Genomic DNA, 25,945 nt, shown 5'->3' with positions numbered 1-25,945 from the left:
CCAGCCACACACCAGTAGAATGCTCAAGAACAAATTGGAAAGCCAATACCTTTATTATTGCAGCAAACAGGGTCATCCCAAATTTGAGGGGTAATTATATCTTAGTTGGGATCAAGTACAGGTACTGTTTTATTATTACAGAGAAAAGGGAATCATTTAACCATTAAATAAACCCAATAGGGCTGTTCTGCCCCCAATAAGGGGTAATTATATCTTAGTTGGGATCAAGTACAGGTACTGTTTTATTATTACAGAGAAAAGGGAATCATTAAACCATTAAATAAACCCAATAGGGCTGTTCTGCCCCAATAAGGGGTAATTATATCTTAGTTGGGATCAAGTACAGGTACTGTTTTATTATTACAGAGAAAAGGGAATCATTTAACCATTAAATAAACCCAATAGGGCTGTTCTGCCCCCAATAAGGGGTAATTATATCTTAGTTGGGATCAAGTACAGGTACTGTTTTATTATTACAGAGAAAAGGGAATCATTTAACCATGAAATAAACCCAATAGGGCTGTTCTGCCCCAATAAGGGGTAATTATATCTTAGTTGGGATCAAGTACAGGTACTGTTTTATTATTACAGAGAAAAGGGAATCATTTAACCATTAAATAAACCCAATAGGGCTGTTCTGCCCCCAATAAGGGGTAATTATATCTTAGTTGGGATCAAGTACAGGTACTGTTTTATTACTACAGAGTAAAAGGAAATCATTTTCAAAAATTAGAATTAAAGATTAAAATGGACTCTGTGTGAGATGGCCTTCCCATAGTTCAGAGCTTTCTGGATAACGGGTTTCTGGATAATGGATTCCATACCTGTATTGTTAATTTATATATTTGAGAGACAGGGTCGGACTGGGAGGTGCAGGACCCACTGTCCCCAAGGGGCCCCCATTGCTGCCTTCACACTCCCTCCTCAGGGGCTCCCACTGCCCGTCCGACCCCCTCCCCTAAGTGTGCGTACCTTCATCACGTCGGGAGACCTCCGGCTTGAGGCAGCACCTTGCGGGGATTGGGTCAGGGCTGACCCAATTTTTTTCCCAGGTGCCCCGGCTCCCCAGTCCGACCCTGTTGAGGGATTTTCAATATTTACCTTCATCTCCTGGATTTCTACAGCCTAAAATGTAAACTGCCATGTCAGTGAGCGACCCTGCTGAACAGAATCCAGACTAACTGAGACTTGATTCAGAACAGATATAGGAAAATGGATTTCTCTACCAAGAGGTTATAGAAAAATATCCGCACTTTTAATGAGTTATGGAACCTTTGCATGCCCTTTGGATTATACAAGTGGCTTTTTTTTTTTTCTTATAATATCAAGTTTGCTTTTAAATGAGCATTTCCACCCTCCACAAATATAAAGCAATTATAGTCTCACAGAATAGAAAAGATTTGGGGTTTTTTTCTAGCTTTTAATTAAAGTCATTTTTGGTCTCTAATAGGCTAAAATAATGGGGTCAGTAGTCCAACAGCTAACATAAAAACACTCCGGAACAGTTACTGGGCAAGATTTGTTATACTGATGCGTATTTGAAATCAGTTATTTCTAAAAAAAAAACTGGTTTAAATACATTTTTGGTTTTAATGGGCAAAACGTTGGTGAATGGGCTCTATTAATCATGGTAAACTCAGCGCCGGATTTGTTATCAGGGTGCCCCAAGGTCACCCACTATCTGGGCCTGGGTAAACTTGTGACAGAACTCGAACCAACCCATTTTGCCATTCAAAAAAACAGACTAAACCAAACCCTGGTATAGATGTGCCTCTTTCTTAATAGCATTGGTTCCCAAAACTAAGGGGCTGCCATCTTTGGGAGGACTGGACCATTAGCTAAGGGGGAGTTAGGCTGATAGTCCTGCTGGAAGGTTAACTAGAGTATTTTGGAGATTTGAGTTGAACCTTTCTTTTCTGTCCTAGTTATGCTTATGTCAACCCTAGGGTTGCACTTACCAAATATCATATTCTGATTGAATTAAATGAGTTAGCTATTTGAAACCTTGCCATAAGGTGTCATGGTATTATTAGTCCATGTATCAGAAAACATCTCTGGGGAAAGAATGGTGTCCTCCAAAGTATCAAGAATCATTAACCTGCATATAAGCAGATCCGGACTGGCAATCTGTGGGTTCTGGCCAATGCCAGAGGGGCTGCTGTAAGGTGCCATAGACAGACCCTATTAATTAGGGAGGCTGTTTGGGCCTCTGTGGGCCCTGCCAGGGCCTGTTTGTGCGTCTCAGTCCAGACTTGCATATGGAGTAAGTGAAATCCCAGTGAAATCCTTAGTTCATGACTAGGACTAGCCATCTTGTGTTATAGGCATGGGTCAGCACCTACTTAGTTGCAGTCAGGGTAACCGAGCAGCCCAAAGCTCCAACAAGCTCCTTGTCACTGAGACCTCTATGCTTGGCTGCCAGGCATCTAATTGTGTACAATCAGGGGGCGGTAAGATACTGTACAACCAGGGGGCTGTACTCAGGTAGATGCCTGGCAGCCCAGCATAGAGGTCTCAGTGATGAAGAGAAGATCCCCATTCTACAAGCAGTGTCCATCAACAGACCCGGCTGGGTGAGACCATAGAGCTTTGCTTATATTCTTTGTTTAAGGTTCTATTGAACTATTTCCTGCTGTTTTATGATCACATTATTGCATTATCACTGTAATACTCAACAGCCTAGTAGACGTGTGACCTTTTACTTGCGGCATAAATAAATGTACCTTCTGAAGAATTCCAGGTGCCCATTTAATATCTGTCTTTTTCTCCCTACAAACAGAAGGCCCAGCCCTGAGTAAAAGTCCCCGGTGTGGCCTGTACTGTACCCTAGTTTGGCATATCAAGGCATATACATTATATAATGTATAAAATAAATTATGATATCAACCCAAGTGTAGAATTATTGTGATAGTATAAGGCCAGAGGGGGCTCATATAGACATATACATTATATAATATTTATATATTATATGCATTATATAATAAAGTGAATAAAGTAACCCCTATTGGAAAATATAAGGATATTATAAGTCACTGAGGCGTTCCATGACCTTTGGTCACCACTCCGAGGTGACTTCAGGATATTTTTTGCACTTGGGTATTATATATATTATATATATCATGTTTGGAAATAATTGTTAGGAACTAAGGTGGAGCTCATTTAGATTTTTTAACCAAGAAATAAAACGTAAGGCCTTTTTCCTTACCGTCTGGAATCAGATTCTCTCGCTAGATCCTTACAGAGGCACTTACAGTGGGGGGTGGAAGCTGAATGGAAGATAACAGGACTCCTACCTGAAACTTTCCTCTTTAGGGAGAAACACTGATTCCTCTAATGACACTCCATGTGATTGCTCCCCTCCCCTGTATTATTCCTCTCCCTGCACTTATCTGTGCCGCCATTTACCCAGCGAGAGCTGAGGGGCTAAATTACATGGGATAATGTATTGCATTTAGTCACAGGAATAAGGGACGGAAGGAAAGGAAATAAACATTACAGCTTTTTTTATTTCCTGTATGTGCCAAGGATGTATAAATAAAAAGCAACAAATCAAAATACAGTGTTTTATATGGGTTGGTAAAGGGAAGGGCTACAGTCAGACCCTGGTATAAGGAGTTACAAATTTAATGGGGGGGTGTTCTTAATGTGATTTTAGTCAGCTATCAGGCATATGAAGTTGTCAACAAGGTATCGGAATCCCTGCAGATCTCAAGATACAAAATAATGCATTAGGGCTCTGGCACACGGGGAGATTAGTCGCCCGCGACGAATCTCCCTGTTCACGGGCGACTAATCTCCGTGAACTACCATCCCACCGGCGAAAATGTAAGTCGGCACACGCTGCACAGGCGATTTTGTCAAATCGCCGAAGTTGCCTCGCAAAAAAAAATTGCCACCCGCAACTATTCTTTTGACGCGGAACTATTCTTATGATGCCCGCGACTATTCTTGCGACAATTTGGACGTGCAACTATTCTTTTGATGCCTGCAACTATTCTTTCGACAATTTGGATGTGCGACTATTCTTGCGTCAATTTTTGGACGCGCGACTATTCTTGCGACAATTTTTGGACGCGCGACTATTCTTGCGGCAATTTTTGGACGCGCGACTATTCTTGCGACAATTTTTGCGACAATTTTTGGGCGCATGGCAGATTTTTCTGCAGGGAATTTTTTCATCCATTTCGCGAAACAATCCGCCAATGGCGAAACGCAGAAATTCGCCACGAATCCATGCCATCACTAGTTTCTATATACAGTATGAAAGCTCATTTAGGCAGAGGATGACTGCACTGAACTGCCCTTTATACAGTACTACAGCATTATATAGAACTTAATGGCACGCAGCTGCTTACTGACACTGGAACTATGGCTGCTGCACAAGATGTTATTAAACCTAAGGTTGGTTTTGAAAGCAAAAATCTAATAAAGGGCCGAGCTAAACAATGTACAGTAATAATGCCGTACCGTGACATTTATTGTGTCTGTGGGGGATCTCAGATAAAACATAATAACCTTCAGTTTCCCCTCTGGTCCCCAGCCAAGCCCTGACACTCTCAGATACAAATATAAGGGAGGCCTGTATGGGCAGAAGAACAAGGATCCCCAACCATAACCTACTGTAGTCAAATGCCAGTGGAGACTATTATGGAAACGGAGTTAGTAATAGCTAGAAAAGGCCATGGAGAAGGCATTAAATATTAAAATCTACAGAACACCTGGAGGTCCCTGGAGTAAAGAGCATATTAGTTTTTCCAGAGCTTGAGCAGATACTAATAAAGGAAAAAAGGGGAAAATAATAGCAATATATAAGGAATTATTTCTGATCTGCTGAGTTTATATGTTCTACCCACCCATCAACCACATAAATCTGCTTGGCTACATCCATTAGAATAGAGTGTAGAGTAGCCTCACCATGGTGAAGGTTCATAGGTTTTACTTACCACTGGCATCTGGTGGGGAATGGATACAGTCAATTATCCCTGGCACAATCCCTTGTACTTGTATTTCTAAATTACTTTGTTTACATAGCACTGTACCTGAGTCTGAGCTTTCAGAAGGAGCCAGCGCTACACATTAGAACAGCTTTCAGCTAACCTATTGTTTCTCCTACTCCCATGTAACTGGAGGAGTCCCAAGCCGGACTTGGATTTCTTACTATTGAGTGCTAATCTGATACCTACTGGGAGCTGCTATCTTGCTCCCTTCCCATTGTTCTGCTGATCGGCTGCTGGGGGTGAGGGGGGGGATATCACTCCAACTTGCAGCGCAGCAGTAAAGTGTGCCTGAGTCTGAGCTTTCAGAAGGAGCCAGCGCTACACATTAGAACTGCTTTCAGCTAACCTATTGTTTCTCCTACTCCCATGTAACTGGAGGAGTCCCAAGCCGGACTTGGATTTCTTACTATTGAGTGCTATTCTGATACCTACTGGGAGCTGCTATCTTGCTCCCTTCCCATTGTTCTGCTGATCGGCTGCTGGGGGGGATATCACTCCAACTTGCAGTGCAGCAGTAAAGTGTGACTGAAGTTTATCAGAGCACAAATCACATGACTGAGGGCACCTGGGAAATTTGTCTGACTGATAAATAATGAAACTCACCCATGTTCTATTCATTCCTATAAGATTTTTAGAAGTGTATTAATCAATGGGCGAAAATTAGAGTTCACAATAAATACGCTTCTTATAACGCCATAGGAATGAATAGATCATGGCTGAGTTTTTATGTATTAAGCTTTAAACTCACATTTTGATAAATCTGCCCGTAAGTGCCATTTGGTATGTGACACAGTAGAAAGGAGGTTCCTGCCCCCTAGAGCTTACACTCTAAGCAGTTCAATGTATCTTACTGCCTACAAATGGACTGGGAATCAAACAGAACCATATCACACTTCCATTGCTCTCTGTAGGCTTTAGCTCTTTCTTGCTGTGAGGATACGGAGATATGTGAAATGATTACATCAAAGGAACGTTCTCTTTATTCCTTTGAATGAAGTTCCGCTTTGATGTTGTTTGGTGTAAAGAAACCCCTGACCCTCCCCGGTCAGTGATAGAGCTTCTTGTCTGCTACAAGCCGGCAAAGTGGCTCGCTATAGAACCATGATTCGGATCGGAGCAGATCAATAATTACTAGTTGGATCATTTTGTTCAGCGCTAATTAACTACATTACGGGTACATTATCCTTCAATTATTTCTTTGCCTTTATGTTATGTTGGGCTATGACTTCTATAAAGTATATTTAACGCATTTCTAGTCTATACATAGAAGTTGCCAGAAGGGGCAGGGCTTCGGGATGGGGAATTTTTTTATTCAGGCCCTTTCCTATTCATATACCAGTCTCACATTCAAACCACTTCCTGGTTGCTAAGGTAATTTGGAACCTAGCAACCGGATAGCTGCTGAAACTGCAATCTGGAGAGCTGCTGAACAAAAATTGAAATAATTAAAAAACGACAAAGAATAAAAAATGAAGACCAATTGCAAGTTGCCTCAGAATATTACTCTCTACATAATATTAAAAAGTTAACTCAAAGGTGAAAAAGTTTAAAAGGTCCTAATGTAACTAAAGAACCAGATAGGGGAAAAAAATCCCATTAACTCCAATGCATTTGGTGTGAGAAAATACATGGAGAAGAAAAAAATGCCCATTAGCGTTAGTTGAAGATGTAATATGTTATGTGTATAGCAGGGTCGGACTGGGCCGGCAGGACACCAGGAAAAAACCCAGTGGGCCAGAACCGATCCCTGCTTGGGCGCCCTGGGGCCAAGGACTGTTCTGCCCCCAATAAGGGGTAATTATATCTTAGTTGGGATCAAGTACAGGTACTGTTTTATTATTACAGAGAAAAGGGAATCATTTAACCATGAAATAACCCCAATAGGGCTGTTCTGCCCCCAATAAGGGGTAATTATATCTTAGTTGGGATCAAGTACAGGTACTGTTTTATTATTACAGAGAAAAGGGAATCATTTAACCATTAAATAAACCCAATAGGGCTGTTCTGCCCCCAATAAGGGGTAATTATATCTTAGTTGGGATCAAGTACAGGTACTGTTTTATTATTACAGAGAAAAGGGAATCATTTAACCATTAAATAAACCCAATAGGGCTGTTCTGCCCATAAAAAGGGGTAATTATATCTTAGTTGGGATCAAGTACAGGTACTGTTTTATTATTACAGAGAAAAGGGAATCATTTAACCATTAAATAAACCCAATAGGGATGTTCTGCCCCCAATAAGGGGTAATTATATCTTAGTTGGGATCAAGTACAGGTACTGTTTTATTATTACAGAGAAAAGGAAATCATTTAACCATTAAATAAACCCAATAGGGCTGTTCTGCCCCAATAAGGGGTAATTATATCTTAGTTGGGATCAAGTACAGGTGCTGTTTTATTATTACAGAGAAAAAGGGAATCATTTAACCATTAAATAAACCCAATAGGGCTGTTCTGCCCCCAATAAGGGGTAATTATATCTTAGTTGGGATCAAATACAGGTACTGTTTTATTATTACAGAGAAAAGGGAATCATTTAACCATTAAATAAACCCAATAGGGCTGTTCTGCCCCCAATAAGGGGTAATTATATCTTAGTTGGGATCAAGTACAGATACTGTTTTATTATTACAGAGAAAAGGGAATCATTTAACCATTAAATAAACCCAATAGGGCTGTTCTGCCCCCAATAAGGGGTAATTATATCTTAGTTGGGATCAAGTACAGGTACTGTTTTATTATTACAGAGAAAAAGGAAATCATTTTTAAAAATGTGAATTATTTAATTAAAATGGAGTCTATGGGAGATGGCCTTTCTGTAATTTGGAACTTTCTGGATAATGGGTTTCCGGATAAGGAGTCCGATACCTGTATTTTAATGGTAGTTTTATGCCCCCTCCCCACAAAAAAATGAATAAAATATATACTGAGCTGATAATGTGCCGCAGTACAACGCAGGGCGACGCTGGAGAGAAAGCTGTTAGTCTAATGTAATTAACAGTTAGTCGCGAGGGTTTCGCATATTTATACAATTAAGGTTGGCGATTACGTGTCAGTAGAGATTCCGCTCTGTCTCTTTGCACCTTCAATAGATTCCCGTATTTAGGATGAATTAATTGCTCACTTTTCATCGCTGTTCCCTAATGTGAGGGAAGTGCTGAAAGCTGTTAGCGGGAAATCGTTTCCCTTTTGTGCAAATAACGTTAAATATTTATTATTAAAGTTCATTGTTGCATTTATAGGATTGGTGGATTCTTTGTCAAGATTGGGATTTGTGACCTATGTGGTCGGGTTGGATGACCATGTCCCCGCTAGGTATCCGCTCTAGAAGAAAGGCTTCATTTTGGGTTATTTAATGTGCTGAATAAAGGATTGTGGGTTTAGATAATAAGACTCAATCCCAACGGAGCTATTGTAAATCACATTTAACTTAATGACATCATTGGGACCGTTTTATAATGATGTAATTATGCTCTATTGCAGGGGTTCTCAACCTCCCTAATGCCGCGACCCTTTAATACAGTTCCTAATGTTGTGGTGACCCCCAACCATAAAATTATTCCTAAGACCAATATGTATTTTCCGATGGTCTTAGGCGACCCATGTGATAGGGGTCCCAACCCACAGGTTGAGAACCGCTGCTCTATTGGTTTTTCATGGAGACTCTTTAACCCAGTGATCCCCAACCAGTGGCTCGTGAGCAACATGTTGCTCCCTAATCCTTTGGATGTTGCTCCCAGTGGCCTCAAAGTAGGTGCTTAATTTTGAACTTCTGGTTAGGAGGCAAGCTTTAATAGCATAAAACCTAATGTAATTGCCAAACAGAGCCTTCTATAGGCTGCCAGTCCACATAGGGGCTATCAAATAGCCAATTATAGCTCTCATTGGCACCTCCAGGAACTTTTTTCATGCTTGTTGCTCTCCAAAACTTTTTCCCTTTGAATGTGGCTCACAGGTATAATTCCCTGCTTTAACCATTCCAAAAACATTCTGTTTTTCTTCTGCTGAAGAGAAAGACTCTACGAAGTGGACTCTACCAAGTCCGTTTGTCAAATAAGGAATCAATTTATTATAGGTTGGTCATTTAATTGCCTTTTGGTGCCCCAAAACAACCGTTTCTGGACCCAAACCAACTAGTGATTAGTGATAATTCACCAGGCATGGATTTGCGACGAATTTCCCCGTTTCGCCATTGGTGAAAAGAAAAAAAATTGACGCACGCATCTTTTTTTGTTGATTCCGCCAATGGCAAAACATGGAAATTTGCCATGAATCCATGCCTGGTGAATTTTTTTGAAACGTGACATTTTCGCCTTTCGCAAATTTTCTCCTTTTCGTGATTCTTTTCAAAGATTTGCAAATTTTTCGGGGAACCAAAACGGGACAGATCCGCTACTAATGATTCTTGAGCTGCTGTTAATACGTAAGTGCCAAGGGCCGATACAATAAAACTGGCGTGACGCACGGGTGCCGTTATACTGACAGAGCTAATGAGGTATTTGTCTAGTTTGGAAGGATGAAGAAACAAAATCATTAATATATTAATCAAGAGCGCGGATGAAGGCTAAATATCTCCAGCGCAGCCGCGGGGAACTTGGCCACATCCCAATTACATGGGTCACGGGCTTCTCCTATTGGAAGAATAATGATTAAAGGAACAAGTCATTGTTATTGCTTCCAACTCAGTTCCGCTTCGTACCCGGGCAGGTTGCTCGCGGTGAAAGCTCATTGGTTGTGCCAGGGAAAATTTCAGTTTGGGAATTTTTGCATGTTTCTTTTCTTTCTGTATAGAGAGTCAGCTTGGCTGCCAATTAGACTTTTCTTGAAAAGATCCGCCATCTGCCTGTGCATTGGCCTGAACTGGTGTCTTCTCTGATCGGCTTGAGTTTGTTTAGGAATAACAGTTGGACTGGATGGAACATCTGGGCAGCCATAGTTGTTTCTGAGATTGATACAGGAATGCTCAGGCGCAGTTATGGGCACAAACACTCCATGTAACCAGTTGGAGCAGATACAGACAAAGACAGTAAGTCCTCTGCTCTCACCCTACTAGCGGCACTAAGATATTTTGTGCATTAAGCTACCTACAAATAACCTCCCCTTTAGAGCTGTGACACACGGGGTGATTATTCACTGCATGACAAATCTCCCTTGTCGCGGGCGACTAATCTCCCTGAAATGCCATCCCACCGGCGAGAATGTAAATCGCCAGTGGGATGGCATATGCGGCACCGTGATTTGCTGAAGTCATGGAAGTTGCCTTGGCGATCTACATTTTATCTCACTCACTCACCCCCGGTCTGGCCAGTCCTACACTCACTCACCCCCGGTCTGGCCAGTCCTACACTCACTCACCCCCGGTCTGGCCAGTCCTACACTCACCCCCGGTCTGGCCTGTCCTACACTCACTCACCCCCGGTCTGGCCAGTCCTACACTCACTCACCCCCGGTCTGGCCTGTCCTACACTCACTCACCCCCTGTCTGGCCAGTCCTACACTCACTCACCCCCGGTCTGGCCTGTCCTACACTCACCCCCGGTCTGGCCTGTCCTACACTCACTCACCCCCGGTCTGGCCTGTCCTACACTCACTCACCCCCGATCTGGCCTGTCCTACACTCACTCACCCCCGGTCTGGCCTGTCCTACACTCACTCACCCCCGATCTGGCCTGTCCTACACTCACTCACCCCCGATCTGGCCTGTCCTACACTCACTCACCCCCTGTCTGGCCAGTCCTACACTCACTCACCTCCGGTCTGGCCAGTCCTACACTCACTCACCCCCGGTCTGGCCTGTCCTACACTCACTCACCCCCGGTCTGGCCAGTCCTACACTCACTCACCCCCGGTCTGGCCTGTCCTACACTCACTCACCCCCGGTCTGGCCTGTCCTACACTCACTCACCCCCGGTCTGGCCAGTCCTACACTCACTCCCCCCCGGTCTGGCCTGTCCTACACTCACTCACCCCCGGTCTGGCCAGTCCTACACTCACTCACCCCCGGTCTGGCCTGTCCTACACTCACTCACCCCGGTCTGGCCTGTCCTACACTTACTCACCCCCGGTCTGGCCTGTCCTACACTCACTCACCCCCGGTCTGGCCTGTCCTACACTCACTCACCCCCGGTCTGGCCTGTCTTACACTCACTCACCCCCGGTCTGGCCTGTCCTACACTCACTCACCCCCGGTCTGGCCTGTCCTACACTCACTCACCCCCGGTCTGGCCAGTCCTACACTCACTCACCCCCGGTCTGGCCTGTCCTACACTCACTCACCCCCGGTCTGGCCTGTCCTACACTCACTCACCCCCGGTCTGGCCTGTCCTACACTCACTCACCCCCGGTCTGGCCTGTCCTACACTCACTCACTCACTTTAATCTGATTCATTAAGAATTCTACTGCTTCAATTTACATTTAACAAAGGGACTGAGTTTTCCCTGCAACTTGTCAAGGTTAAAACCCCCATACGGTTGCTCTTTTATTGCCCCATTGGGATCACCTGACTGTAATTCCTATAATTCCCAGAAACATAAATCAATGTAAGGCAGAACCACACAATCACTCATGCCAGGCTGGGAGCAGCTCCTTCGGGTAGGGTGCAATAGTATCTCCATTTTTTCTCCAGTCTACGTTCAGCCAACTGCCAGTCCAGCAAAAACATAGGTTCTCCAGGCTTACCATTGACAGAGTGTGGGGCAATTGTGCTATAAGTATTGTTGGGTTGATGGGAGGCTTATGGGTGACTCTGCTATCACTTTCGTATTACTTTAACTTATTCGTTATTGTGGTGGGATCTAATCTGAAGCAAAGAATAAATCTCTGTTGCCCGTGACCCCTAAGATCCCTCTGTTGCCTCCAGCGCCCAGTGCTGTGTCCCAGTAATGATAACTCTGATTGTACCTTAGATTAAATGGTTTCAGAACACACATTTGTATCAAAGTCATATTTTGAAGTTGAGCAAAGTTATCTCCCTTCCCCATCCAAAGAGAAAGCGGCTCGGGGGGGGGGGGGGGAACGTGTTTGGGCAGAGAAGATTTTTGAAGTGGCACCAAGAGAACAAACACATATTCAGCAATTTTCTACTGATTTCTTTCCTTCTTGATGTTCTTTTTCAAGCGGTGCTGAAAGAACCTTAAGATCTCTGTAAGAGCATATTTAGCATTCTGAGAAGCACTTGCCTAGAAGTCTGAAATGACAAATAATTGGATTATTGGCTGAGTGCAGAACTGCTGTAAATACCAGTTATACTTGTCCCAAAAAAGGGAAACAAAAGGCTCAAGTTGGGATTTACTGAGGACTTCGATGTGTGTGTGTAACAAACCAAAGGTCCCCATACACGGGCCGATTGTAGCAGCTAATCGGCCCATGTAGGGGCACTAACGACAAGCCTGCCCGACCGACATCTGGCCTGAAATTGGGCAGATTGCGATCAGCAGGTTAAAAGATTTAGTCGGGACGGCATCGGCTCGTTGATGCAGTCCCCAAACCGACTGCGCCCATTGCCGCCGTTATAGTTTGATCGTTTGTTCCCAATTAGCCTACATTTGCCCGATATTGCACTTCCGTAGGTGGGGATATCGGGAGAAGATCCGCTCGCTTGGCGACCTCGCCAAGCGAGCGGATCTTCACATGTATGGCCACCTTTAAGGTATTGTGGCTGCTCTGACATAAAGCAAAAGCCACAATTTTTCTAAAAATGTAACACATTATGAGACCAGGGAACAACGGGCCTGATTCACTAAAGGGCGATAAAACGTGCGCTATTCTTATTGTGCGCTAAAATTTTTACCGCCGCTTAATTTTGGCGATTTTTCGCACGATTCACTATAAGCATACTCGCGCTTTTTTACGCGCGATATTGCAAGCATTATTTAACTCGCGAAAGACTATTTCAACGCGGTATTTGCCTGTACATGCGCTAAATTACGCGAATAATCGCCGAATATGAATGGTAGCATAGAAATAGTGTATAAAAATTGTCGAAGCATATAAATGGTGTATATAAATATTAGCCACATATAAATGGTAGCATATAAATAGTAGCATATAAATGGTAGCATATAAATGGTAGCATATAAATAGTAGCATATAAATAGTAGATGCTTATAAATAGTAGCCACTTGTGATGAGCAAATGTGTTCTGGTTTCTTTAGTGAAAAATTAGCAAATCTTTCGAAAGATCCACGAAACGGCAAAAATGTTGTGCGGGCAAAAAAATTGTTGCTGTGACTATTATTTTTTGACACTTGTATCAATTTGTGGATGTGCGGTAAATTTTTGCGTGGCAAATTTTTTCATGCGTTTTGCCATTGGCGGATTGTTTTGTGAAACGCATGAAAAAATCTGCCGCGAAAAAATTCAACGCACGTCCAAAAATTCGCTGCGAATCCATGCCTGGCGAAACATTTCATCACTTGTAGCCAAATAGAAATAGTTGCGCAAATGAACGCACGCCATGTTAGCCATACACGCCAATACTTGCAGAAAATTACTGTATTAAAAATGAACATTTCGCTGCAAACTGGCGGCTGCGTCACTCTGGGGGAAACACAGACTTGAATAAATAACACTGTAAGTCCATATTTTATTGCAAAAAATCATTTACTGTACTTTTGTATAATTTTTCGCCTGCCTGTAGTAGGTGTTAATTTTCGTATAGCCGAATGCGATATTTAGCGCGCAAAAGTTATAGTGAATCATGCGATCGTATTCTTTTCAGCGCGGAAATTAACGCAAAACGGTAAAACTAGTGCGAGAAATACCCCATGCGAAAATGGCGATTTTTCGCACGCGATAATACTATGGTGAATCGCGCGCAAGTTATTTTGCGTTTTTTAACGCGAAAAAGCGTGCGATAATTTTTATCGCCCTTTAGTGAATCAGGCCCAACATCAGGTCGATATGGGAACAGGTTCAATATGGCATAAATGTTATGGGCACCGGTGTGTGGGGGTGTCGGTAGGGATTATACTGAGTAAATAGTCTCAGCCAACTGAGCCACGTGGGGCAGTAAATAATATGATCACGGGGATGGAAAGTTATTTACTGTATGTCTGAGGCTAGGGGTTGCAGATAGTGTTTAAATAAGAAGTGGGCTAGCCTCAGGGTTTGGATAGTGGGGAACAGGGGATCTTTACAAATGCAGCCTTCAGCCGCTATTGGTGGGGATCCAGTTGGTTGTTTATTAAGTTCTATAATGGCTAAGTTATGCTAAACAAATGGGCTCTGGTCTTTTCAACACATAATCTGCATCTGTGTTGGTTAGAAGTAGTGATGAGCAAATCTGTCACGAAACGGCAAGAAAGTTCGCCGAAAAAATAGCGAAACACGTTTTTTTGTCGCCCGCAGGTTTTTTTGTCGCCCGCGTCTATTTTTGTTTGTCGCCCGCGCATTTTGACGCAAGGTTTTTTTTACGTGACTGCGCCCTTTTTTGACGCAAGCGCACCCTTTTTGACGCGACCATGCCCAGTTTGGCACGCAACAAAAATGTTTCCGTGCGAATCCATGCCTGGCGAAAAAATTCGATCATCGCTAGTTAGAAGGTCAATGGGGGTCAGTAAAGAGGAGTCGCAAACTTGACCCTGCCCATGTCATGTAAATACTGTTCTTTAGCATTCAGTTAAATCCCACCCCCTAAATATCACGCAACATTAAACCTCTGAACAATAATATGCAATTAGGGTTTGGAGTCAATATTTGTGATTTTGTGGCATTCAGCCACATCCAAAAATGATAGTTTTGCACCATCTCTACCGACAATGGAAATGAATATAAGAAACGTACTTTCAGTTAAAACTAAAGATACATAAATGAAATACACTTGGAAATCAACAACAAAATAGATAAAGCTTTTATTTGTGATATATTGTACAAAATGGCTTGTAACCCCGTTTCCCAGCAGTCTGCATTTTGCTATGATAGTTTTAATATATAGTATTTCTCCGTTACCGTGGTTATCTTGTTTTTAATCAAGACCTGATATATTTATATGTCCACTCCAAGGCTACACCCATCACAGTTTGGGTTCCAGGTCTGCAAACTCTTGTATTCCTCTCCACCTTGCCTTCAGAAGAAAAGCTCTTAACCAAAAAACTTTAAATGCAACAGTTTCTGTTAGAAACACAAAGGAAAAATGTTCGGACCAATCATAGTACTATAAAATCTTGGGCAGAAGTATCAGAGGATGGTATATAAAAAAACAAAGTGCTGCCATGACTGGGCATGGAGAGGAGGTAGCCTCTCTCTGGTCTCACAGTCTGACTGCTCTGCTCTGTAGAGTTTTAAAAGGATAAATTAAAAAAATAACTATTATATTGGTTGAAACAAAATAGAAATAGGACATTATACGTTATTATTATTGCACACTTCCATAACATGTATTGCAAGTCTGATACATATATAATCTTCCTATCAGGGAAGTGTACCATATACTAATATTGACTCTACAGTCCTATGATGGTTTGACCATAATGGCACTTAATATGTGCAAAGCAGAAGAAATACAAGGCACCATGAACAGACTAATTCATTCTATCTCATTGTTCCACACCAGTCATTCCCCTATGCACCTCTTCACTGGCCCCCAATCTCCTCTAGAATCCAATTCAAATAACTAACACTCCCTTGTTATGAAGCCCCTCCCTACATTTCAGCTCTAGACTCCATCACACAACCTACTCTCTGCCCCTGACCTCTCTCATCTCATCTCCTCGCCTCTCGTCACTTCATCTCCTTCTTGACTGCAAAACTTCTTCCTGTCTCTGGAAGTCTCTGCCTCCACCTATCAGACTCTCCCCTTCCTTCCAAACGCTCCCTAAAGACCCATCTATTTAGGAAAGCATATTCAACGTATCTCAATTGATCAGACATTTATTTATGTACCATAAATCACCAATCTCTTTCCTTTTGTTTCCAATGTAACCTTAACCTCTTTAGATTGTAAGCTCTTGTGAATAGGACACTCTGCTCCTATTCTTAAGGTCCCCATACACCTTCAGATCCCCTCGCTTGGTGATGTCGCCAAGCGAGCGGATCTTCTCTCAATATCCCCACCTTTGGGTGGGCAATATCGGGAGAATCCAGGCTAATTCTATCATTTGGCCCTGGGGCCAAACGATCGAATTATAACGACGGGTATAGGCAAAGTCGGTCCAGGGACCACATCAATGAGACAATTAGATTTTCTAACCTGCCCGATCAAGATCTGCCCGATTTCAGGCCCAATGTGGGTCAGGCAGGCCCGTCAGTAGTGCCCCTACACCGGCCAATTAGCTGCCGAATCGGTCTAAGGGACCCGTGTATGGGCACCTTTACTCTGTAAACCCTTGTTTGTTTATGTCTATGAAGATTTTCATTCATCCAGGTCATGGTATATCTAGTATAAATAAATTTGAAGCAACTGGACTTGTTTAGTAATCATTGAAGACGTTTCACTCCTCATCCGAGCAGCTTCTTCAGTTCAACTGGCTGGTATGGGAAGCCCTCAGCATATATACTCTTCCACTAATCCAATCACAATGGCACTATGTAACTCTCTTGTTTAATTACTGTTGATCCCTGTTTATTAGAAATGAATGTAAAGCGCTGTGTCATTTGCTGGCCCTATGTAAATAAATGATGATGACTATGTGCAGATACAGTACTGTAGCTCCCTTTGCTTCCATGCAATGCTGCCATCCAGAGTTTCATTTGAACCAGGGTATTAGCTGCATGTTTGTGGCTTAATCTCTGGTACTACAGTTCCTTTCCAGACAAAACAATATTTGACTAGCTCCTTTACCCCAGATTAAAATGACCCCAGTGTGCCTCTGTGTGTATGTCAGGGAAAGCAGCCTGTCCCTTGGGCAAGGACTCGGGAAAGAAGAGCATTCTCTGTAAAGCGCTGCAGTGCAGAATATGTAAAGATTGATAATAATAAATAAATAAAAATGTCCCACCGGCTGGTAGTTGCACCCTATTCTCATGCATAATGGACTAAGGAAGCTCATGTAATACTTATACAACCACACAATGGTTAGCAATGCTGTCCCTGTGTATGTGCTTCATGTGGGGGTTACCCTTGCTTTGTATTCCTTCCACACCCCAAAAATATACAAGCAGATTAAATGGCTCCTGATGAAACTGACCCGAGTTGTTACTGTATATCAGGGGTCCCTGTACCTGTGAACCACATGAAACAAGCATGAAACAAGTGGGTGCCCAATAAAAGCTCTGATTGGTTATTTGGTAATGTAAAGGTGGCCATACACGCGCCAATTCCAGCTGCCGATATGGGCCCCTTAGACCGATTCTGCAGCTAATCAGCCCGTGTAGGGGCACTACCGACAGGCCTGCCCGACCAATATCTGGCCTGAAATCGGCCAGATATCGATTGGGCAGGTTAAAAAAGTCGGATCGGGGACCACATCGGCTCCCAGACCGGTTTTGCCTATACCCGTCATTATAATTAGATTGTTTGGCCCCCAGGGTAAAACGACTGAATTAGCCTGGATTCTCCCGATATCGCCCACCCTTAGGCGGATCTGAAGGTGTATGGGAACCTTTAGGGTGAAGACACACAGAGCTACTAGTAGCAGTTACTTGTCTTGGCTACTAAAATAAACAATGCTGATCATTTACTGATAATTATCTCTACGTGCGTTTTAGCAGAGGCAATTCTCAGTATTGTCTATGGCAGGGGATTTTCTGGCCTTTAGTAGCAACGAAAAAGTAGCTGCTACTAGTAGCTCTGTGTGTCTTCACCCTTATGGTGACTAGAAGAGGAGAGGAGGTACACATGGTCTTTATACCTCCAAAACTTGACTCCAAGTCAGAAACTCAAAAACAAGCACCTACTTTGAGGCCACTGGGAGCAACATCCAAGGGGTTGGGAAGCAACATGTTGCCCCCGAGCCACTAGTTGGGGATCACTGCTGTATATGTTGCAATTTCCAAATTAAAGGGGTTTATGTGTATGCCCCTTAGTGTTCATAGGCTTTAACTATAATTGAGATGATCTTGATTGGGAGTAAGAACCAACTAATGAACATGGGATAGGAGGCTTCGGGGCAGGAGGTAAGACTGGTATTTAATTGCATACTGATGGTGCATCTACTGCTTCTCCAAACAACTGGGACTCCAGTCAATGATCCTGAGATGGTGTGGGTGTTATAATCTCCTAATAAAATACACAGGGGTGTTGTTACACTAAGCTGCATTACAGAAGCCATCGTTATATGTACGGTGACTATAAATGAAGTGAAACAGCTGTGTTACCTCATTTCAACTGAGATTTTAGGTGAATAAACAGAGTCATTGGGTTGTGTGGGGCAATTTGGCTAATAATCTGCTGGGTGCAAAGATGGAAACACATGTGCTTTTGCCTACGATCATAGAGAACAAAGAAGGATTTAAGCCTCATACGTAAAAGTCCTTTGGGTAAAAGTAGATTTTAAGGACTCGGTGGGTTGTGTAATCAATACAAAAGAATTGCCTGAAGACCTTGACCCAGTATTCTGAGAGTAGCTCGTAATGAACGTCTCGGCGACCATTGAGAGTTTGTGACAGCAGAGGAGATTTCATGGCTACAAGCTATATATTGTAGGTCATGACTTATATTTGGATCTGTGACATGTTCCATGTATCTATGACTTTCATTTCACCCAGATTGTATACAAAGGCAACAACTGGTGCTTCATAATATGTAACAAACGAATGCAGCACTCTCTTGTCGTATCTGCTGCTGAACTACAGATGGAGCTGAACTACAAATGGAGCTGAACTACAGATGGAGCAGTCCATAACAAGCAGTGACCTGTGCATGCAAGATCGTTTGCCCCATCTGTAAGAAAAAGTTCTGCAACAATTTCTGGAGGTTTTATACACAAGCCCAATGGACCAATGTAAATGCATGACAACCTTTTACAAAAGAGTTGGCCACTAAACAAGGCAACCATGAAACATTAATGGTAGAGCAGTCTTATGCCTTTGGTTGACACGCTTTAGGCCCTCTTTGAAAGTCTAACTTTTGTTTACTTCACCCCTTAGCCCATAATAAGGTTCAAATGTAGGATACTATTGGCGTAACAGTCATTCAGCCATAGTTCCAAGAATATCCAAGACAGCAAATAAGTGTTCACCCCAGATCTCACCTAATTTGACCTTCAGGCTGGCCTTTCAGGGGTACTAAGTAGAGTAAATAGGAGTTGTCCCCAAATCTTAACCTCATTGGCTTAAGGCTGAGTCCCACCACTACAGCTCCAGGTCTCCATTTTGCCCCACAGTTTAGGAACAACTGCTATAAAGTGCCCAGTAAAGATATATATATATATATATATTTAATGTGATGGCAGAACAAGTGTCCATATTGGAAACTGTCAGAATCTGGAAATTAACCTTAGGTATTGATTTTTTCATCAAATTATGTCCAAAATGTGATTTTCTAGCCATGACTGCATTGAAGACTTGATGGTATGGAATGTTTTACAGATATACAGTGTATATATATATCGATGCTCTAACACAGCACATTGTATTCCCTTGAATAAAATAGAAATTATATGTTCCCAATGATTAAGTAGAAAGAGGTAATACCAAGTGTTCCAGATTTTGCTGATCTATCACCGTCTGGGTTAGTGGAATTATGGGAGTTGAAGTTTTCTGGAATGTCAACATTTGCTTCTCCCAATTGGCCTGAATAACACGTAGAACCACCCACAACTCAACCAGATCCGCCCACAACTTAACCAGATCCACCCACAACTCAACCAGATCCACCCACAACTCAACCAGATCCACCCCAACTCAACCAGATCCACCCACTACTCAACCAGATCCACCCCCAACTCAACCAGATCCACCCCTAACTCAACCAGATCCACCCCCAACTCAACCAGATCTGCCCACAACTTAACCAGATCCGCCCACAACTCAACCAGATCCACCCACTACTCAACCATATCCACCCCCAACTCAACCAGATCCACCCCCAACTCAACCAGATCCACCTATGACACATCCAGGCACATCCCACCTATTTTGTGTTGAGTGACGCTCCTTTTGTGTAGAGACTCTACAAAAAATTTTTGAAAAAAGGTTCAAAACGCGTAGACGCAGTATCTTCAGGTTCATTCATTTTCCTTCACGGTAATCCTATCAAGCTGCCCAAAGAGAACAACATTGTCACAGTTGGGCCAGATTGTGCATCGCGGTATATTCAGTTCCCTGTAAGATGTAGAGACGAAGGTTCTAGTATTTGGGGCCGTTTCATATTTGGTTACTGTTGTATCATCTCATCCTTGTTGGCTTCTAAGTGAATGATTCTTTATTATATTCAAACGTCGTCCCGTACTGATTAGCGCTGTTGCACAGTTTATGAAGTTCTTTGGATATTCCTTTCGGGCCACAACAGAAAACGCCAACTGTTTTCCTGGAAGGAAACAAAACAAAGCAAATGATTCAGTTTTAAGGGAAAAGAGCCGGTCTTCTCTTCAAAAAGCTTCAAAACATCAGATCACTTGAACTCCAATAACAAAACTAAGTATGCAGCCATTGCTGGAGAAAGGGGTGGGGCAATGATCAGATGGGGGCTGGAAGATTATGTCATCAATTTATTAAGCTTGTTAGGTCTTTGCACCTCAAACCTGATGGCTTCATAATAATTGCCTTGGTAGAAGGAGAGCTCCGCTGGGGCAGGGGCTGATGGGAATGTGATAGGGACCTTAGATTGTAAGCTCCGCTGGGGCAGGGACTGATGGGAATGTGATAGGGGCCTTAGATTGTAAGCTCACTGGGGCAGGGACTGATGGGAATGTGATAGGGACCTTAGATTGTAAGCTCACTGGGGCAGGGGCTGATGGGAATGTGATAGGGCCCTTAGATTGTAAGCTCACTGGGGCAGGGACTGATGGGAATGGGATAGGGACCTTAGATTGTAAGCTCCACTGGGGCAGGGACTGATGGGAATGGGATAGGGACCTTAGATTGTAAGCTCACTGGGGCAGGGACTGATGGGAATGTGATAGGGACCTTAGATTGTAAGCTCACTGGGGCAGGGACTGATGGGAATGTGATAGGGACCTTAGATTGTAAGCTCACTGGGGCAGGGGCTGATGGGAATGTGATAGGGACCTTAGATTGTAAGCTCACTGGGGCAGGGGCTGATGGGAATGGGATAGGGACCTTAGATTGTAAGCTCCACTGGGGCAGGGACTGATGGGAATGGGATAGGGACCTTAGATTGTAAGCTCACTGGGGCAGGGACTGATGGGAATGGGATAGGGACCTTAGATTGTAAGCTCACTGGGGCAGGGACTGATGGGAATGGGATAGGGACCTTAGATTGTAAGCTCACTGGGGCAGGGACTGATGGGAATGGGATAGGGACCTTAGATTGTAAGCTCCACTGGGGCAGGGACTGATGGGAATGGGATAGGGACCTTAGATTGTAAGCTCACTGGTGCAGGGACTGATGGGAATGTGATAGGGACCTTAGATTGTAAGCTCCACTGGGGCAGGGACTGATGGGAATGTGATAGGGACCTTAGATTGTAAGCTCACTGGGGCAGGGACTGATGGGAATGGGATAGGGACCTTAGATTGTAAGCTCACTGGGGCAGAGACTGATGGGAATGTGATAGGAACCTTAGATTGTAAGCTCACTGGGGAAGAGGTTCATGTGAATGATGAACAATCTCTCAAAAGGTGCCAGCACTACAGAAATAATGGCTAATAAGTAAGAAGGAGGCATAGTAATTGTTCCTATTGTACAGTACAGGCTTATCAGAATCATATTGTATTTCCCATCTACTCCCATTAATTACAAGTGCACCTATTCCCCAGCAATAAAAATGCTGAATGTTCTGTGAGTCTCTCCCGGTTTCAAGTGCGGCACTTTGATCACCAGTTACGCCAACATTAAACTTGGCAGCTGAAAAGCCTAATTCCTTTCCTTTTGTGCTGCAAAACGGCGCGGTAAACACTCCGCGAAGGCAGCCGACTGCACGTTTTTATTTTGCTTTTTATTCAAACGTATAAATTGATAGTTTGTTTGTTTAGGACAAAACTAGAAAAATCTAATTCTAGACTCGATAAAGTCAATTTATATAAATACGTGAAATCAATTCAGAGCCGTTCCCGAGGGAAACCGAGTCTGTAATACGGTACCAAGGCACATCATAGGTTTTGGCTGACAGTTGGTTAAAGGGGATATAAACCAAACTGAATTAATACCACCTATGTAAAAGGTCACCTACTAAATATAATGGCATCAAAGGTGACATTAATAAAATGGTGGCAACCTGACTCAACCCCGGCTATATACTGTATATATATCTTATAAATATATGTGTGGCTTCAAGGCATCCAGGCAGTGCAAATAGGGCTGAATTGTTTTATATCCCCCATTCTACCTTCACCCAAGGTGTTGCCTCCACACCCAGAGGTATCAACATTGGGCAACTTTTCCTGCAGGTAGCAACCCATGGCAACCAATCAAATTGTCGTAGACATTGTTCTACCTGCAGCTGACAAAAAGGCTCTCTGATTGGTTACTATGAGTAATCTCCTGCAGGCAAATTAGCCCAGTGTTGCTAAATTAGCCCCAAAAGGGGCTAGTACTAGTGTGAATTATTCTGTGTATATGGACTGGACCAATAATATAATGACCATAACTCCTTATGGGAACATAATAGAGATGATATTAAATGTATTGGTTCCATACACATTAATGCTGTGTGACCAGCCCCAGATATTGTTCCTAGTACAGCATTCACCACATGGTGGAGTCCAACTTTGGAACCTGTTGCTTAGGCTGCTGCTGGTATTTGCAGTGCACCTGGTTCTATGGGCCGCACAACTGGTAAACACTGTATCTAGCCAGGGCCGCCATCAGAAATCATGGGGCCCCTAACAACAAAGTTTTCTGGCCCCCCCCCTCCTCCTACACCCCCAATGGCCCCTCCCCCAGTGACCCCTCCCATCATTACAAAGGACATACAAACATTGGTAGCCAGGGCCCCCCTAAAACATTGGTGTCCAGGGGTTACGTTTTGCATTGGTGCCAGGGCAGGTACCTCCTAAATCATTGCTAGCCAGCCCAGGGCCCCCTAAAACTTTGGTAGCCAGGGCCCCCCTAAAACATTGGTGGCCAGGGGTTATGTTTTGCATTGGTGCCAGGGCAGGTACCCCCCTAAATCATTGCTAGCCAGCCAGGGCCCCCCTAAAAACATTGGTGTCCAGGGGTTATGTTTTGCATTGGTGCCAGGGCAGGTACCTCCTAAATCATTGCTAGCCAGCCCAGGGCCCCCTAAAACTTTGGCAGCCAGGGCCCCCCTAAAAACATTGGTGGCCAGGGGTTATGTTTTGCATTGGTGCCAGGGCAGGTACCCCCCTAAATCATTGCTAGCCAGCCCAGGGCCCCCTAAAACATTGGTGGTCCTCCCCCAAATTACTCATACTATGGCCTGCTCCCTGCTGCTTCCTTCCGCATCCTTCGGCTCCCCCCAAGCATCCTCCTGTTTCTTCCCAGGCCCCTCAAGCATCCTTTGGCTCCCCCCAGGGCCCCCCCCCCAAGCATCTTTCAGTTCCCACCCTGCCTCCTGCGGCTCAGGTGCTGTCCTCCGCTATGTGCCGCAGCTCCCCAGTACTTCTGCGCTTTTAAAAGGTTGCGCCCCGCGCGTGTGACATCAGTACGATAAAAGCGCAGAAGTAGCAGAGAGCCACGGCACATAGCGGAGAACAGCACTGGAGCCGGAGCAAGCAGGGCCCGGACTTGATTAAAGCTAAAAACACCCGGGACGATTGTCCCCCCTGTGCCCCCCTTGTATCTAGCTAGCAATAAGTTGAGGGATACAATGTGGACACCAGGCATTGCGAGAGTCTCGTCAGGGACTGTTTTCATGGCATTGTTATCAGTTGTTACTTTATGAGATGACATTATAAGTGCTACCAATGCTGGCTGGGTTGTTGTAAATCCAAGGCGGCAGTTTCTGGTTTGACGCTTTAGGCCAATCCCGTACCTGGCCACAATGGTGCTGATATTTCAGAGCAGTGAGGGATTTTGGCACTAAATGTTAGTTTCCTGATCTGTGTGAGTGAGTGGTTACTGAGGGCTTGGGGTGTAACCACGTTGGACATAAGAAGACCTTCTAACTACTTAAGGTGGCCATACACTATAAGATTTGCTTATTTGGCGTGGTCTCCAAATGAGTGGATCTTTACACTGATATGCCCACCCATCAGAGGGCGATAGAGTAATCCGATCTTTGGCACTTTGGTCAAACCATCAAACTACGACAAGAACAGGCCTCATCAAACCTGCCACACCACCAGGGAAGATGGAAGTGTGTTCCACAACAAAATGCACGGTCATAATTTTGCCTGACCAGAGCCCACCAGGAATTTTCCCATTGTCCCGATGGGCCAGTTCGACCCTGAGTTCAACCCCGATGGCACAGGAGTGCCCTTAGAGTGAGCATTAACAGGTATGCACTTACACTTTTTAATTTGAGATATAAGTTAATGATCGTTTAGGGTGAAGACACATGGAACTACTAGTAGCAGCTACTTGTCACGGCTACTAAACTAAATAATGCTGATCATTTACTGATAACTGTCTCCACATGTGGTTTAGCAGAGGCAATTCTCAGTATTGTCTATGGCAGGGGATTTCTCCGGATTTTAGTAGCCGTGACAAGTAGCTGCTACAAAGTAGCTACGTGTGTCTTCACCCTTTGAGTTTAACAGAACAAACTGACTAACCAAAAACAACTCTGAATACTGAAACTTTATCTCTACCCCAGCCTGAGACAATATACATGCAAACTCCCTAAGGTGCCGTTCCTACAGCCTCCCAACACAAGGCACTAGATATACTGAAGTTGTTTTTATGGTTCAATTAACATTTTGGCAGCAGTTTGTTTTGTTTCCACAAGATACTCCGTGTTATGCACCAGGAGCTTCGCCGGCAGCTTTAATTACAAGAATATATAAGCCGTTTGCCAGAAAATACAGCCCTTGTGCCGGCAGTTACCCTTACTCCCTGGCCGGCATTTATTCACAAGTAATAACTAAGTCCAAGCTGTTGGCGGAACCGAATTGCGAGACCAAAAAAATAATGCGCTCACGTCCAAACTCCCAATTTAACGGCGTATAAAGGACACTTGCTTTCGCTGCTCTTTTCATGCAAAGATTTAGATTTGGCGGCTACGTTTAACCTTTTCAATCCGGCGCTTGGCTCCTTTTGTGCAATTTCCCAATCGGCTGTGCAAATTGAAAAAGAATTTGTGACTCCTTTGTCCTCCTACGAGCCGGGGAAAAAAAAAATATCTGTGAGAGAATTAGATGTGACATCAGTGACTGCGGCATCTGCCTTATTAGATAAAACCTCACGAAATGGCAACAGGAAAGAAAAAAGCTATTAGACGGGGCTAATGTGCAGCCCAATTCTCATTGGAAGATACCTCGGGAAGCGGTACTCACCCTCTGCTTGACTTGGCTACCTCCTCAAACAAAAGTTTCCACTGGGGGCGTCCGATGGAAAGCCGCGAGTTCAAAGCTTGATATTTTTCGCCAATTATATTCTGCAAGAAATAGCACAGTTGGCAGGATTAGTAATCATGCAAGGCTCTAATAGCGGCACGTCTCTGATTATTCTTGCGTACGTGTTCATGCCTTTATACAAGGGCAGCCGTGCTGGGAACCTGCCTTTACTGATCTTTCCAGTCGATTGTAAGCGGTACCCGAAGGAGAGGGCTTGTGTTTGGATCAACGTTACAGGGACTGAATGGAGGATATCAATTTCGTGTCCATTATTACACCGCCTGCCCGTTTCTTCTGTCAAGAAATTACTAAATCATGTACTTGGTGTACTAACTGAGACTGTATTCCAGCATCCATGAATGATGGAGGAAACTGGAGCATAATGCAGAAGACATGAGTTGCCTTATTGGCGCCCAAAGCCGTTTCTG

The 25,945-nt window shown here is 43.8% G+C and overlaps 1 protein-coding gene across 3 annotated transcripts in view; it reads right to left on the bottom strand.

The window, feature by feature from the left end:
• Window positions 1-19,290: 19,290 nt before the first annotated feature.
• The window catches only part of nox4 (NADPH oxidase 4), a 117,674-nt gene continuing 111,019 nt past the window's right edge, over window positions 19,291-25,945 (bottom strand). For all 3 annotated transcript variants that reach the window (XM_004912170.4, XM_012958029.3, XM_012958031.2), the window contains 2 exons: window positions 25,458-25,558; window positions 19,291-20,406 (listed from right to left, as the gene is read on the bottom strand). In XM_004912170.4, the coding sequence (XP_004912227.2) occupies window positions 20,286-20,406; window positions 25,458-25,558 (222 nt within the window). In that variant the 3' untranslated portion in view covers window positions 19,291-20,285. The remainder of the gene's footprint in view (window positions 20,407-25,457; window positions 25,559-25,945) is intronic.

This window comes from Xenopus tropicalis, chromosome 2, assembly GCF_000004195.4.
Source record: "Xenopus tropicalis strain Nigerian chromosome 2, UCB_Xtro_10.0, whole genome shotgun sequence".
NCBI lineage: Eukaryota > Metazoa > Chordata > Amphibia > Anura > Pipidae > Xenopus > Xenopus tropicalis.
Note: the sequence above shows the minus strand (reverse complement) of the source record. Positions and strands in the feature narration are given on the sequence as shown.